Source organism: Cyprinodon variegatus, unplaced genomic scaffold (assembly GCF_000732505.1).
Source record: "Cyprinodon variegatus isolate N-32 unplaced genomic scaffold, C_variegatus-1.0 Scaffold628, whole genome shotgun sequence".
In the NCBI taxonomy this organism is placed as follows: domain Eukaryota; kingdom Metazoa; phylum Chordata; class Actinopteri; order Cyprinodontiformes; family Cyprinodontidae; genus Cyprinodon; species Cyprinodon variegatus.
In genome coordinates this window covers 379,544-392,643 of record NW_015151081.1, presented here as the reverse complement: position 1 = coordinate 392,643, position 13,100 = coordinate 379,544, and the positions used below count along the sequence as shown (strand labels likewise).

General features: G+C 36.2%; 1 protein-coding gene across 5 annotated transcripts in view; it reads left to right on the top strand.

Annotated features, from left to right (window-relative positions):
• Positions 1–13,100, top strand: part of myo16 (myosin XVI) — a 133,959-nt gene that overhangs the window by 49,409 nt on the left and 71,450 nt on the right. For all 5 annotated transcript variants that reach the window (XR_001481802.1, XM_015393166.1, XM_015393168.1 and 2 more), the window contains exons 5-7: positions 5,362–5,470; positions 9,779–9,903; positions 10,029–10,154. Coding sequence is in view for 4 of the 5 variants with exons in the window: in XM_015393166.1 (XP_015248652.1) it covers positions 5,362–5,470; positions 9,779–9,903; positions 10,029–10,154 (360 nt within the window). In the remaining variant the exon portion in view is untranslated. The remainder of the gene's footprint in view (positions 1–5,361; positions 5,471–9,778; positions 9,904–10,028; positions 10,155–13,100) is intronic.

Genomic DNA, 13,100 nt, shown 5'->3' with positions numbered 1-13,100 from the left:
TATTAACAAACATATTTCAGTGATAAATCCTAACTTAAACTAGTGAAAATCAACTTATCTAACCTACTATGTACAAAGAAGAAGGAGAAACATGGTTGAACACCATAATACATTAAATGATACTATGATGTCACAGTTTAGCATTGATTTTGTGTTTGAGAACAAAGTTTTATCTTGAAGAATTTGGGATGTGATAAAATTTGCTTTTAACTAATTTAGGGAAACTGGTATTTTTTAAAACCGTTTCACAATGCAATCCAAGAGGTGATTAAAACATAATTTGGCCAAATAATGTTTTATTTAATGATTTGCTTAATCGGGAACCGATACCCTTTAGTTAAATGAGTCTTTGAGTGAGCTACAGTAGAAGCTAACTGGACCAGACCGGGCAATTGAACCGAGCTGTGAGCTCCTAGACTGGTCCGGTAACGCCAGCGAACATGGGCAGAGAGCCAGCGGGGGACGGAGCAACCGAACTTTACCCGGTGTTCCCTGCCCCCTTCAGGCGGAGTTCCTGGACCAGCCCAGCAGCTCACTGATCGGTTCTGCTGCCCTGTAGTCGACCAAATTCCCAGACAATTTTGAAATTCCTCCTGGACATCTTTATAGATAGGAAAAGCAGGATATGTCGGGGAAAAAGAGGATGTCTGGTCACCCTAGCTTAGTCTTTACTCAACAGTATACACACAACATGATCAAAATCATCAAAAACATTTTTTTAACTGGAGAATCTGTCCCCAAAGGTGTCAGACCTGCGAACGTCTGTGAATCCATTTGGAAGGCTGGAGTTTTCCTCCAGCACTTAGCAGCTTAGCAGAAGGCCAAACACATCAGAGGTTCCTTTGTTCCAGCCAGGTACTGTAGACATCAGGGAATAGCTGCCTTAAAACGCTCCCACCTTAGACTAAAACCGTTTCTCAATTCACAAGAACGCGAGTACGGACTCGTGTCCTCGCAACTCGTGTTCTTCTCAAGTATGTTCTTGAGAAGAACACAGGAAAGTATGGACTTGGTGAGAACGGGAGCACGCAGCATAAATATGGGTCAATTGGAACAGAAGCGTAGTTGTGACGTCACCACATGCCCGGCTTATCTAGAGCTGCATTACTCCCCCTGTTATTAATAGTCTGTATATAATAATAAATTATTACTTTTTTTCATTTAGTGGGGGAATAATAATGAACACAGTCAGATAAACACACATTAAATGAACGTTTCCCCAAATAAAACAAAAAATAGCACCATCAGAGCCAGCAGGACTAACCCCCGGCTAAGCCGAGAGAGGGCAGCTGCAGACGGGTTGCGGTTAGCCCTGGCTGCTATTAGCCTCGGAGGTCCACTGGTTGCCGTGGTCCTCTTAACTTCAGAATTCTTTTAAATGACGCATTAAATCGGTAAATGGTCCACATAGTGACGCTTTAAAGTGTAATATTCTTGCCTCAAATTATAATTATCTTAAAATGTACTTTTATTGAACAACTGCAGCAGAAAAGAGAACTTTTAACTATCAATGGAACCCTTCATTGAAAGCTGCTGCTGCCGCGGTGCATTCTAAGACAGCTGTCAAACTCAAGAACCAGACAAGTCTGCTCTGATGCATGCTCGGTAAATAGGGAGGGGCGAGAACAACATCTGGGGACTTTGTCCATTCTCGGTATACTGTTCTTGTGAATTGGAACAGTACTAGGGCTGCGGTTGATGATGTTTCACAAGCACATGAGAACGCACAAGTACACATATTGAGAAAGGGCCTAAGACAACTTTTATTTTCATTTTGTATACACAGAGTGTATACAAACGAAATTTAGTTTGATACAGGTTTCAGAGAGTAAATGAACATTTCCATTCCATGAAGTGCAGCAGTGATCAAATGTAAACAGTGTGGGAGAAAAGAAATTGTGCAAAATAACTCATTGATATGGAAGTTCAAACCATTAATATATATGGTGCAATTATGCAGTGCCTCCAGTCCAGATCTGTAAATTTTAAAACTCAGAGAAAAATGTTGCAAGCCGTCTATTTAATTTCAGTTGCTTGGTTTTGCAAATTCTCCCAGGCATCTTCAGTAAATGTGACTTTCTGTTGCAAAGTAAATATGGGATGTTTCTTTATCTGAGCAGCTGTAAGTGATTTTCTTTAGGCCCTTAATTTAAACGGTTTACATTTTAACTGGAAATTGAAGAATGGTCTGAACAAAAGGAGTCTGATTGAGCCATCCTTATCTTTGACTGACACAGGAAGAAATACAGCAGCTAATGTGTTCTAATCTGTTCTGTCCTACTCCGCCATCTCTTTCCCCATTTCTCTTCTATGGCCCTGTGCTTCTCTCCTTGATTTCCTGTCTCCCGTTTCCATGCTGGGGAGACAGAGTGGTTTCTGCTGACTGAGAGGTTTGCCAGTCATCTCTCATGGGCACAGTGAGGGTGGGGGTTGATGAGAAGATGGAGTACTTCACTGCCAATGATATTAATTCTCTTATCTTCTGCTTCCAAACAGCAGGGAACCAGGCCATTAATATACTCTGTTGTTTTCACTACTTTTCCAAATGCTCTAATTTTGAACATTGACTGCTTAAAAGCCCTGCTGGGATTTAGCGAGATTTTATTTAGCTAATGAAAACCTGACAGCAGTTATATTTCTAAATGCTAGCCAACAATTCTAGTGTTTTACATTATATTAAAAAAGTGGTCACTTAAAAATATATTATATACTTTAACCTCTATGCTTAGTAGTAGTTGTCTACAATACATTTATGCATACCCTGATTTAATGCTGGACAATATGGCCAAAACTTATATCAAGAAAAATTTCTTACTTTTGGTCCATATTAAAAATTTTCGTATATTGACGTGGAAAAAAATAAAAGCCTCAGAAAAAAAAAAAAAAGATTGGCCACAACAGATACCTGTAAACACTTATAACAATAACAATTATTTTCCATCATTTTAGAAATATTTGCCACATAAAACTAAGTAAAATCCTTAACTTCAGTGACAAATGGCTGAAATTCATGGACTGTATTGTATATTGAAATATCAGACATATATTTATGTAATTTCATAAATATTAAAATAAATCATTTTGCATTATGTATCGATACTGAAATATTGTCCAGCCCTACCTTATTTCCGATCATGTTTCTTGATTCTCACATTTTATTTTTCCCATAGGAGCATACATGCCCAACTTGCCAATCTATTTTAATCAAATACTTTAATCAATCAATTTTTATAATTTTTTTCTTTATTCTTGTAAAACTGTTACAAATGCAGGATTGATCCGCTTTATCTAGTAGAAAATGAATTGTTAGCTGTAAACACCTGGCCTCTTTATCTACCTTATGTAGGAATCTTTGTGTCTCAGTTTTTCAGGCAGATGGCGCTTGGGGAAATATGCATGTGGTTGCTGGTTTAGTTAGACTGAGAAGAAAATAACCTAATTCCTATCAGCAGTCAATTTCTCCGTGCCTCAGGGGAGTTTTGTTGCATCTAAATGTATCAAAGAGTGACAGTCATCCTGAAATACAACTATTACTTGTTTATTTTCCAATAGGCTACTTTATTCCTCCAATATTTAGTGGCATAATCATACAAGTAAGAAATCCAAAATGTTTACTTCAAAGAACAAATTCAATTCAATTCAAAAATACTTTCTTAATCCCAAAGGGAAAATTAATGTTGCAGTAACTTGTACGTTGTTTTTTATCCAGGTGTTGGCTGTAGTCAGGAAGGATTTTCTGTAGCAGTCTGTCTTGCAACAGATCTGGAGAAGCTTCTGACTGAAGACACTCTGTTGTTGTTAAAAAATCTTCAAAAGTTGATGCTCGCTGTTGTCCATCATTTTCTTTACTTTATTAAGAATTCTTCTTTGTGAAATAGTCTCCAGAGGTTCTAAAGGAGTTCCTAGAACATAACAGCCATCTTAATTAGCTTGTTGAACTTTTTTAAGCAATTTTAAGTCATCTTCCATTCATGGAGAAAGATCAGTGACTTAAACAACAATAGCAGCAGCTGAAGAAGCCTATTGTCAATTTTCTGAGTTTGCAATACACATCAACATTATCACAGGAGTTTCTCTGTCCAAGCACAAATGTTATCCTTGATGTAAAAGAATATTTTTGCTATATTCTGATTAAATTAGTTATGTTTTACCACTGTATTTCAATATATATCACAACATTTAATCAAGTCAGTCAACTGACTGCAAGAGGTAAAATCTGTTAGCCTTTGGGTTTTAGGCCATGTGGTTGGGTAATTTATGGGCTGGAACCTGTGTCATGAGAAACTGAATTTGGAATGCTCTGATGGAATCTGCTTTAATGTATTTTGAAATGAAATGCATTACTTTGAAAATGAATTTCACTAGATTCGAATGGAAATGAATGTTTTCAAACAGCTTTACTTTGCATTAAAAACTAATATTGTCTATTTTTTTAGTTTCAGTTCTAAATTACCTTTCTGTTTGAAAATATTGGTTCTATTTGTCAAACAACTGGGTTCTTAAGCCAGTGAATAATATTCATAATTATGAAATGTTATTCAAGTTATATAATAAAAGTAACACTTAGATAAAGCCTATGGCTGTTGCAGTTTTGCTTCCCGCTTATGCTTGTACTGACTACAGTATCTCACTAACAAATCTAAGTTTGTTCAGGAAAAAAACACAAAGAAAAAAACTTAGCAATACTTTTGCCATGCAATCATGTGAACTACAACTTTTTAAGCATTATGACTTATTACATTTGTTTCTTAGATATTTTATGGCTTTTATGCTCTGCCACGATGCTGATGTGTATGGTGGCCTGTTTGCAACCAGAGGAAAGCTAACTGGTTGAACTCTGCTCTGTGATACCACACACCAGTCCATCTGTAGCCATCTGTGATTTTTATTTATTTTTATAATTTTATAAAGTGAAAAAAAAAAATCTATGGACATGCTCTTTTTTGGCCTCTATATAATCTAACAGCTTAACCCAAGAGATAGAGCAAAGGGAGTTCCACTTCATTTCTTCAGAGAACCCACTGTAAAAAGCCCTCCTCTGTCTCTGGCAAGATTTTGAACCAACGTTTTGTGATTCTTAAAACTTTGACATTTAAAACCGTATCCCTCAATTGTATATTGCTCAATGCTCTTCTGAGTGATCACTCATAAAATGATGCCTAATCTGGAAAAGTCCCTGGCTGCTTTGACCAATCCCTAACTCCTAAATTGTAACTCACAAGTGGATAAATAGCTGTATAATGAGTTCTTTACTTTTATTTAAATAATTTTCAGTTCAGGTTTGTCACTGGGAGGTGTTGATAGTTATTTTCAGTTTAGGTCTGATAAATGCTTCTGTCTCCTTTGCTTTTTACTTAACAGGCTGGAGTTAACGCTTTGCTGCAGGATATCAATGGAAACATTCCTCTGGACTACACTTTTGAGGGGACGGAGACCAGCTATATTCTCCGAAAGTATTTGGAGGACAATGGTAAAGCTTTCTGAGGATCTGTAGCTTTTTTTTTGTCAATTTTGCAATTTTCCCCATAACACAAAAATGAGTCTTTTATCAGGCATTCTCGGTTCACAAAGCTTTCACTCATATAAATGCTTAGTTTAATGTTTAATCTACACCTACATAGACTCTTTGCTTTAAGGTGAAATGCATTGCTCTGCGTTTGAACATCAGGCTGTTTCAAGGTCAAATAAAGCCACAGGCTGTCTGATAGAGAAAGTTGATTAGGAAAATTGTCTCCTTTAGAGACAAAGGCGAAGGTCAGTAGTTTAGCTGAAAATAGAAGGGAGAAAAAAGCAGTTAGGCAAAATTCATTCAAAATGGCTAACTGAATGAAAAGTAAAGACTGTTGATGTGATTAAATTAAAATAGACAAAATGTGGGAAGGGAATGATACTGGAAAACATAGAAACATTGCAAGAATAGGGGTGTATCTTTCTGCTTTGTATCTAGCATCAGCCCTTTGGAGTCTGCAATAAATCACATGATAAATGTCACATTCTGACATAGGATAGCAAATTTGTATAGAAGCACATGCACACCAAAGAACACACCCACACAGCCACAGCCACAGATGCATTCACTTCAGCTATCTTCTCTCTGACAGCACCATGTTGTGATCTCCCAAACCTACCCCCCTTCCCACTGGGTTTTGCCTCCATGCAACATACCCTCACTCACAAGGGCTCGATCAGCCTCTGTTGCCTTAGCAACAGGGTTGTATGCTCTCTATCCTTATCAAGTTTGTGCAGTTATAGGAAAGACAGATTTTCCATGTGTCCCTATTCCAGGAGATGGGAGCTGAAGGTTAATGTCCTTTCTTTTCCTTTACTATCACCATTGTCTGGTCAGAATATTGGATTGACTTCATTCATTAGTATGGATTTCATGTTTCATTTTAACTTTTTGTATTTGAACCATGCTTTTTTCACTGGTAGGATTATATAGCAGACAATCGGGATAAATACAGTATATTATAGGAGTCGTAGAATGATTATATAGTGTATTTGCTGCTGGTCCTTAAGGTCTCTGAATAGGGTGTGTAACACTGGTTGGGCTGAAAATGGCATATTAGCTGTTCTATGAGCCCTAATGCATGCCTGGTTAAAAGCCCTAGAATGAAACAACAGGTTTTCTTCCTTTTATGGTATGCTTATGAATATTTAGATAAGATGTGCGCTGATTGGTTGGTGTAAAACTAGCAAAGCTACTGAGCACAGACAAATCATAGTAACAAGCACTCTCTCACTGAGACATCAAATTGTTGATATGGTAGGGTGACTAGACGTTCTCTTTTTCCCGGACATGTCCTACTTTTCATACCATAAAAATGTCCGAGGGGGAATTTCTAATCGACCGGGATTTTGGTCGACTACAGTGGAAGTTTAGAATTGTGAGATTTGCAGAGAAAGGGGTTGTTGGTGGGGTTTGAACTTTTCTGTTGGTCCGTTTCCCCCACTGAACTATCATTATTAATCTATGACAATGTAAACTTGGTTTAACATGCTATGACCCCTTTAAAGGAATCCTTGGTTAATTGAATTTATGGTGGATTTTCTACAAGCTTCACAGGGTCAAGAGTGTCTGTACTTTTTCAAGTAAATTTATAGCTGACAAATTCCACTATGTTGATATCCCTAACAAGTCCCTAACAACATTTACCTTTACCACATGCTGGGCTTCTGACATAATTCTGGCACTATGTTTGACCTCTCCTCCTGTTTTGGTTAAAGCATATGTTCTTAACTTGGGTGAGGTTTGGGGTGGATGTGGTTTAAGGAAACAAAATGTAAGTTATCCAAAGTTCCATCTGATCTGAATAGGAGATGGACAGTTGTTCTGGATAGCTGCGAACTAACAAGATGGTCTTGGGTTTTAATCCCAACTGTGGTTTTTTTTTTGCATGGAGCTGTATGCTCAGCTTGTGTATGCATGGGTTCCCTTTAGGTATTTCACTTTACATTTGTACACTATTCAAAATGTAAAGTGTTTGGTTGTAGTGGAGTGGTGATCTTTTCAAAGTGGAACACACCTTTTACTCAAGGACCACGGGAGGTATTATAAGAAATTCACCGCACCCCAAAACTCTGCTTAGATAAACAGATAGCGACAATGGTTGATATACATAAGATCTTTGTCATGTTGAAACACACATTTAGGTTATGATTTAAATTAACAGGTGAAGACCATGATCCAATATTTTTATGATTAGAGTATATGATCAAGATTTAGCTATGATGATAAAAACATTTATGAGAGATGAGACTTTTACACTTAAAAATATGTAACTGCTGTCAGGTATTGAGGGCTTGCATTTTTGCAATATAAAATAATTAAGAAAGAGAATCATCTTTCAAATTCTTCACATTACAAGTTTTGTTTCAAAAATCACCTAAATTTAATGTGTGTAACCATTCTGCCCTGTGAAAGTGAATAATATGAAGCCATTGGAATCTAAAGAAAAAAAGTGTATGTAAACTTATGACCAGACTCTGTCTTACTTCGCTCTACTTTCTCCAAACAAGCATCATAACTGACTAAACCAGTACTGTCATCAAACCACAGATTAAATTGGACTGAATTTATTTATTTATTTTTTTTTTTTATCATGAATGTGTTTTTGGGCGGAATACAATATTTTACAGGCTAAAATTCTCCTTTGGCCTTACATTTAAAGATCACCACTCTTGACCCCGAGGCTATCATTTATTTGGTAAAGATTAACATATTGATCAACCGATTCCAACCACTGGTTTGGTAAAATCTCATTAGTTTACAACAGATATCAGGTACATAGAATTATTGTTAATCAATGTACTGTGCTACAACAATGAAAGCTGTGCTTGGTGTTTGCATACAAAAAGAAAGAAAGAAACTGACCTGTACAGATTTGAACATGCAGCCATTTAGGTCTCCTTTTGTTTGTTTGCTCGACCCACAAGTTCTCACCTTTAATTGATTAGGTGAAAATGTTGGCATCATGTGCAGGTTACCACTATGGAGCACTTGTAAATAATCTGTTCAGCTTTTTGGAAATCAGGAACTTTCAGAGAGTTACAAGTTGTTTTAATTTATCTATAAGCAAAATTGGGAAAATCAGTACCTTGAAAACATTTTTTTTTCCTTTTAAATTTTTTACACAAATTGTCAAATTTGTCTAAAAAGTGGTTAGGGCATAGAGCTTAGTATCCTGAGGTTCTGAGTTCAAGCCCCACTCCCACAAACTGCCACTCTGGGTCTCTGAGCAAGACCCTTAACTCCCACAGTGCTCCCCGGGCGCCGCACTATAGCAGCCCACTGCTCCCGAAGGGGATGGGTTAAATGCAGAAGTAAATTTCTCCAATGTGAGATCAATAAAGTTCAGTTATTATTATTAATAAATGACAACCAGTGTAGCAGTGTTATATAGTAGCTACCACACCAGTTATCACTGGTTGCTATACTAAAGGCATTGTACTGTATAGCAGTAAAAGGAAAGGAAAATTATGCTTTCTAAATGTTCTAAATAAAATCTGTAAAGTGTCCAAGCCTCTTGTGTTTGACACACACAAAATCTTTTGCAGTCTGTTACATCTTTGGTTCAAGAAATAAAAAAAGAAGTACTCATTAAAAAAACAACTTTTCTGTAATATATCAGTGGTTTTCTTAACAAAATTAGCAAATAAAAAGCATCATGAAAACCAAAGGATACACCATGGAGGATAACATTTTAGAAGAGCTAAAGGAGGAGTTATGTTCAATATATATATATATATATATCAAAGTTTAAACCTCCTGTAAAACACTGTCCCATGGATCATCCATTGATGCACATGCATAAAATAGTTTAGGTCAAAGCAGGTTCATGTTTACAAGTGTAGCCACAGGCGAAGTCCAGGTCTACATCAAATGGAGAATTTGTTGCTAATTGATTATGACAAACCCTCTGCATCCAGTCTGAGCTGGATTTATCTTTAAATCTATAGGAAACATTCAGTCTCTCTGCACACAAAATCTGTCAGAAATTACAAAAAAAAAATGTCAAGCTATGTGTTATTTTCCTTTCACTGCACAATCAAACATTAGATTATCTTGACTTGTCACAAAATCCAAGTTTTGTGAAACATGTTAAATAAACCAAAAGGGTATAAAGGATTTATAGGACACTGTAATCTATCTATCTGCTTGAGGTGTCTCAGTTTTATTGCTGCGCCTCTCTGTGCTTTATATTTAAGTGAATACATAAATGAATGATTGGTAACAGTAATAAAAACAGGAATGTAATATTATGTTACTGTGTTGTAGGTGTAGATGTGGCCTCCATGCATATTATAAAGACACAGAGACCAACCACCATGCTGACCGATGTGAAAAATCTTGTAACCACAAAGGGAAGCCTTAACCAGCCAAATGATGAAGGAGTCACTCTGGTAATTTAATAACTGCTGTAAAGATTTATGCTTGTGAATATTTGACTTTGATTTCTCCAACTCTTTCTTTACCACTTTGTATTTTTCTAATCATATGTTCTTTTTGCATTTCCATTTCTGAAAAGCTCCACATTGCATGTGCCAGTGGTTACAGAGAGGTGGTGTCAGTGTTATTGGAAAGTGGAGCAGACCCCCATCCGGCCGACAACAACTTTTGGACCCCACTCCATTTGGCTGCAAAATATGGGCAGGTAATTTGCAGTGCAATGTTTTGGCATTAATCAAATAAATACCTAATTAAAACTGAACTTGCTGCATTGATTCAAAGGGATTGCTTCCATTAATTAAAAAATGAGAGAAGTATTGATGGATTCTTCCATCACTGAACCTTGCTTGTGGGCATCTAAGACAAAGTAGGCATTATTTGGACTGGGATCCTTAAAGGGATGATAAACTTGAGTAAAAAACCAAATGGTTTTTATTGAGTAATTGTATGATTATTGAAATAAGAAACAAAAATATGTGACATGATTTATTAAAAAGTTTTATTAAAGAAAGAAAAATCAACACACTGCAGGAAGGGTCTAAAAATGAGTAGAAATATCTTAAAATTACTGGATTTACCATTGAATAGAGTAGGTGAATCGAATGATCTGCCAATGGAATGAGTATTTTTACCCTTAAAATAAGATGATTAGGAATTGTCATTGTTCTTGTTTTAAATATAAATTGTCTCAATGCATTGGCATTAATACAATTCAAGACAAAATGCACTTATTGTAAAAAAATGGACTTACCAAGTTTTACATTTTCTGCAATGCAGCAATACAAACCACCTCAGATTGATATAATATTGAACATTAATGTTGTTTATAAAGTTGCTTTTTAACATTGATTCACTATTTGCAAATGTTCATGCCTAGGGGTAGAATATGTACCTACCTGTTTTAATATAGTTTCAAACTCAACTCACTTATTGTTAAGACTATTTCTACAATGTTGCTTCTTTTGTCATAGACCTTGGAATAAAAAAAACCTGCTAATAGTATCCATATCAGGTGGGCTATATGCTAATGTAGTCCATGCAGTTTTTTGCTTAATAGTAATGCTAATTTTTGCACAACTAGGATTTTAAAATGATACTGATGGTTAACTCTGGTTAGCTTTCACTAACATAGTGTTTTGATGTCTGGAAGTGTTTCCCATTGTGTCTTTCTTTTACAACAATGAAGGTGTAGCAATCTTGTCTGGCAATGTGTAGCAATAGATCAGAGAGGGGCAGAGTTGTTTTACTTTTTGTTCCATTAATTTGGAGAAACCTACAGTCGATTTGTTGCTGCATTTGGTAGCTTAAGAAAAGAGCTATAAACTGTTGGAAGGGTAAGATTGAAAAGTTTAGGAGCATTGAGAAAGTAATTTGTGAAATACCTTAATACCAATAACTAGGTCATAGGGAAGCCAGAAAATGTAATCACTGATTAAAATGCTTCCGATTAGCAGAATGACTGAACTAAAGATTGGCTATTCAGTTTTAGGCACAGAATGGAATAAAGATTTGGTTTTGAAAGGTACGAAAAGAACAAAATTATCATTTTCAGATCTTGCTGACAAGACTAAATGTATAATTAACCCTTTGACTTTGTGGATGCTGACAATTAGTTTATTCTTCTGATCATTCTCCATTTTGTCTGTCATCAAATCACTTTTCTTTGTCTTAAAATATATTTCATTTTCATGGACACATTCTTTCCCGATTCTATTTATAGACATTTCCTGTCTATCTTTACTATTTATCATGTCTTTTAGTTGTTCAATACTTAGATGAAAATAAATCACTAGATCTGCATGAATAATACTGCATGCATATTCTACAGACCTGTTAAAATGAACAAGATTTTAACCATCTTGTTTCTCTTGCTCTTACGATTTTGTAATGTGAAATTAAAATGCATGTGAGTGTGTCTCTAGTAATGATATGTGCAGAAGTGAGACTTACCAGAGGCTGATTGGAGGATTGTAGAATTGATTAGGTTTTCCTTTCAGTGCTAAATCACCTCACTTCTCTGCACTTTACTGGTAACAGTGCGCTCCCCACTGCATGCCAAACACTCTCTGCACCTTCTTAACATTTGCCATTTGTCGTCTTCCGCTTATAGCTAGTTTTTCAGGGCCACATGAAGCAACTACGAATCTCCTGGTACATAAAACTCTGAGACCTCATCTGCAGCATGCCATGTGCATTAAAGTGACCCTTTAAGAAGATATATGACCCTATTACCCAACTAATTAAGCTTTTCTCCCTTGGATTTGTGATAAGTTAGATACTAGCTCCTGTAGTTTGAATTAAGGTTTTTAAAGTTGGAGTCTTTAGAGGAACAAATTATTCCTTTTATGTTGGATTTGCACTCAAAAGTTAGCAGGAATTAAATTACCACCCACTTTAATTTCTTTTGGCTTATAGGCATAGCAATTAGGTAAAAACTAGATTGGAATTATCTTGCGTCTACTATAAGGTACTTGAAATTGTACCATAACATTTCCAAATTGATAATAACTGATCACTTAGAAGAGTTCATAAGTGTTACTAACATTGCAGCTTTTGTTTATCAGCTTTGAGGCTGATTTGTCCTTACATATGACCATGTACTTGTAACCTTTTTCTGTTCTGCTTTTAAACCTAACTTGCCGAAGCGTTCACATCTTTTAGTGCTTCTGACTCGTGGCCATTATTTATAGAGTCTGAGCATTGCTGATAAGCTCCACGGGCAGAGGCTGTGCTTTGGCCTCATAATTTAACAGCTGTTGGCATAGGTCAGAGCTACAGTAGTCTGGAGAATATGCTGACTCACTCTCCTCTGCTCTTCTCCTATATCTCACCCCTACATTGCTGCAATTCAGTAATAATCCCTCCAGCTTCCCAGGCATATGGAAGTGATAGTTGTGCAGGTGCAGGGGGGAATACTTTTATAATAATGTTCTGTTTTTTATTATGCGTTTATTTCTCTTAACTCCCCAATTGTAAATCATCAGTTATAAGCTGATTTGTTCCAGTTGTATTTAGGCTTATTGTAAATCGTAGCTATATTAATTTCTAAGTAAAAGGTTTGGTACATTGAAAAAAAGTTACATTAATTAGCAATAAGCAGCCAGGAATCCAACCATAAGCTGCTAAAGACGGATTACATTATACCTGTCAT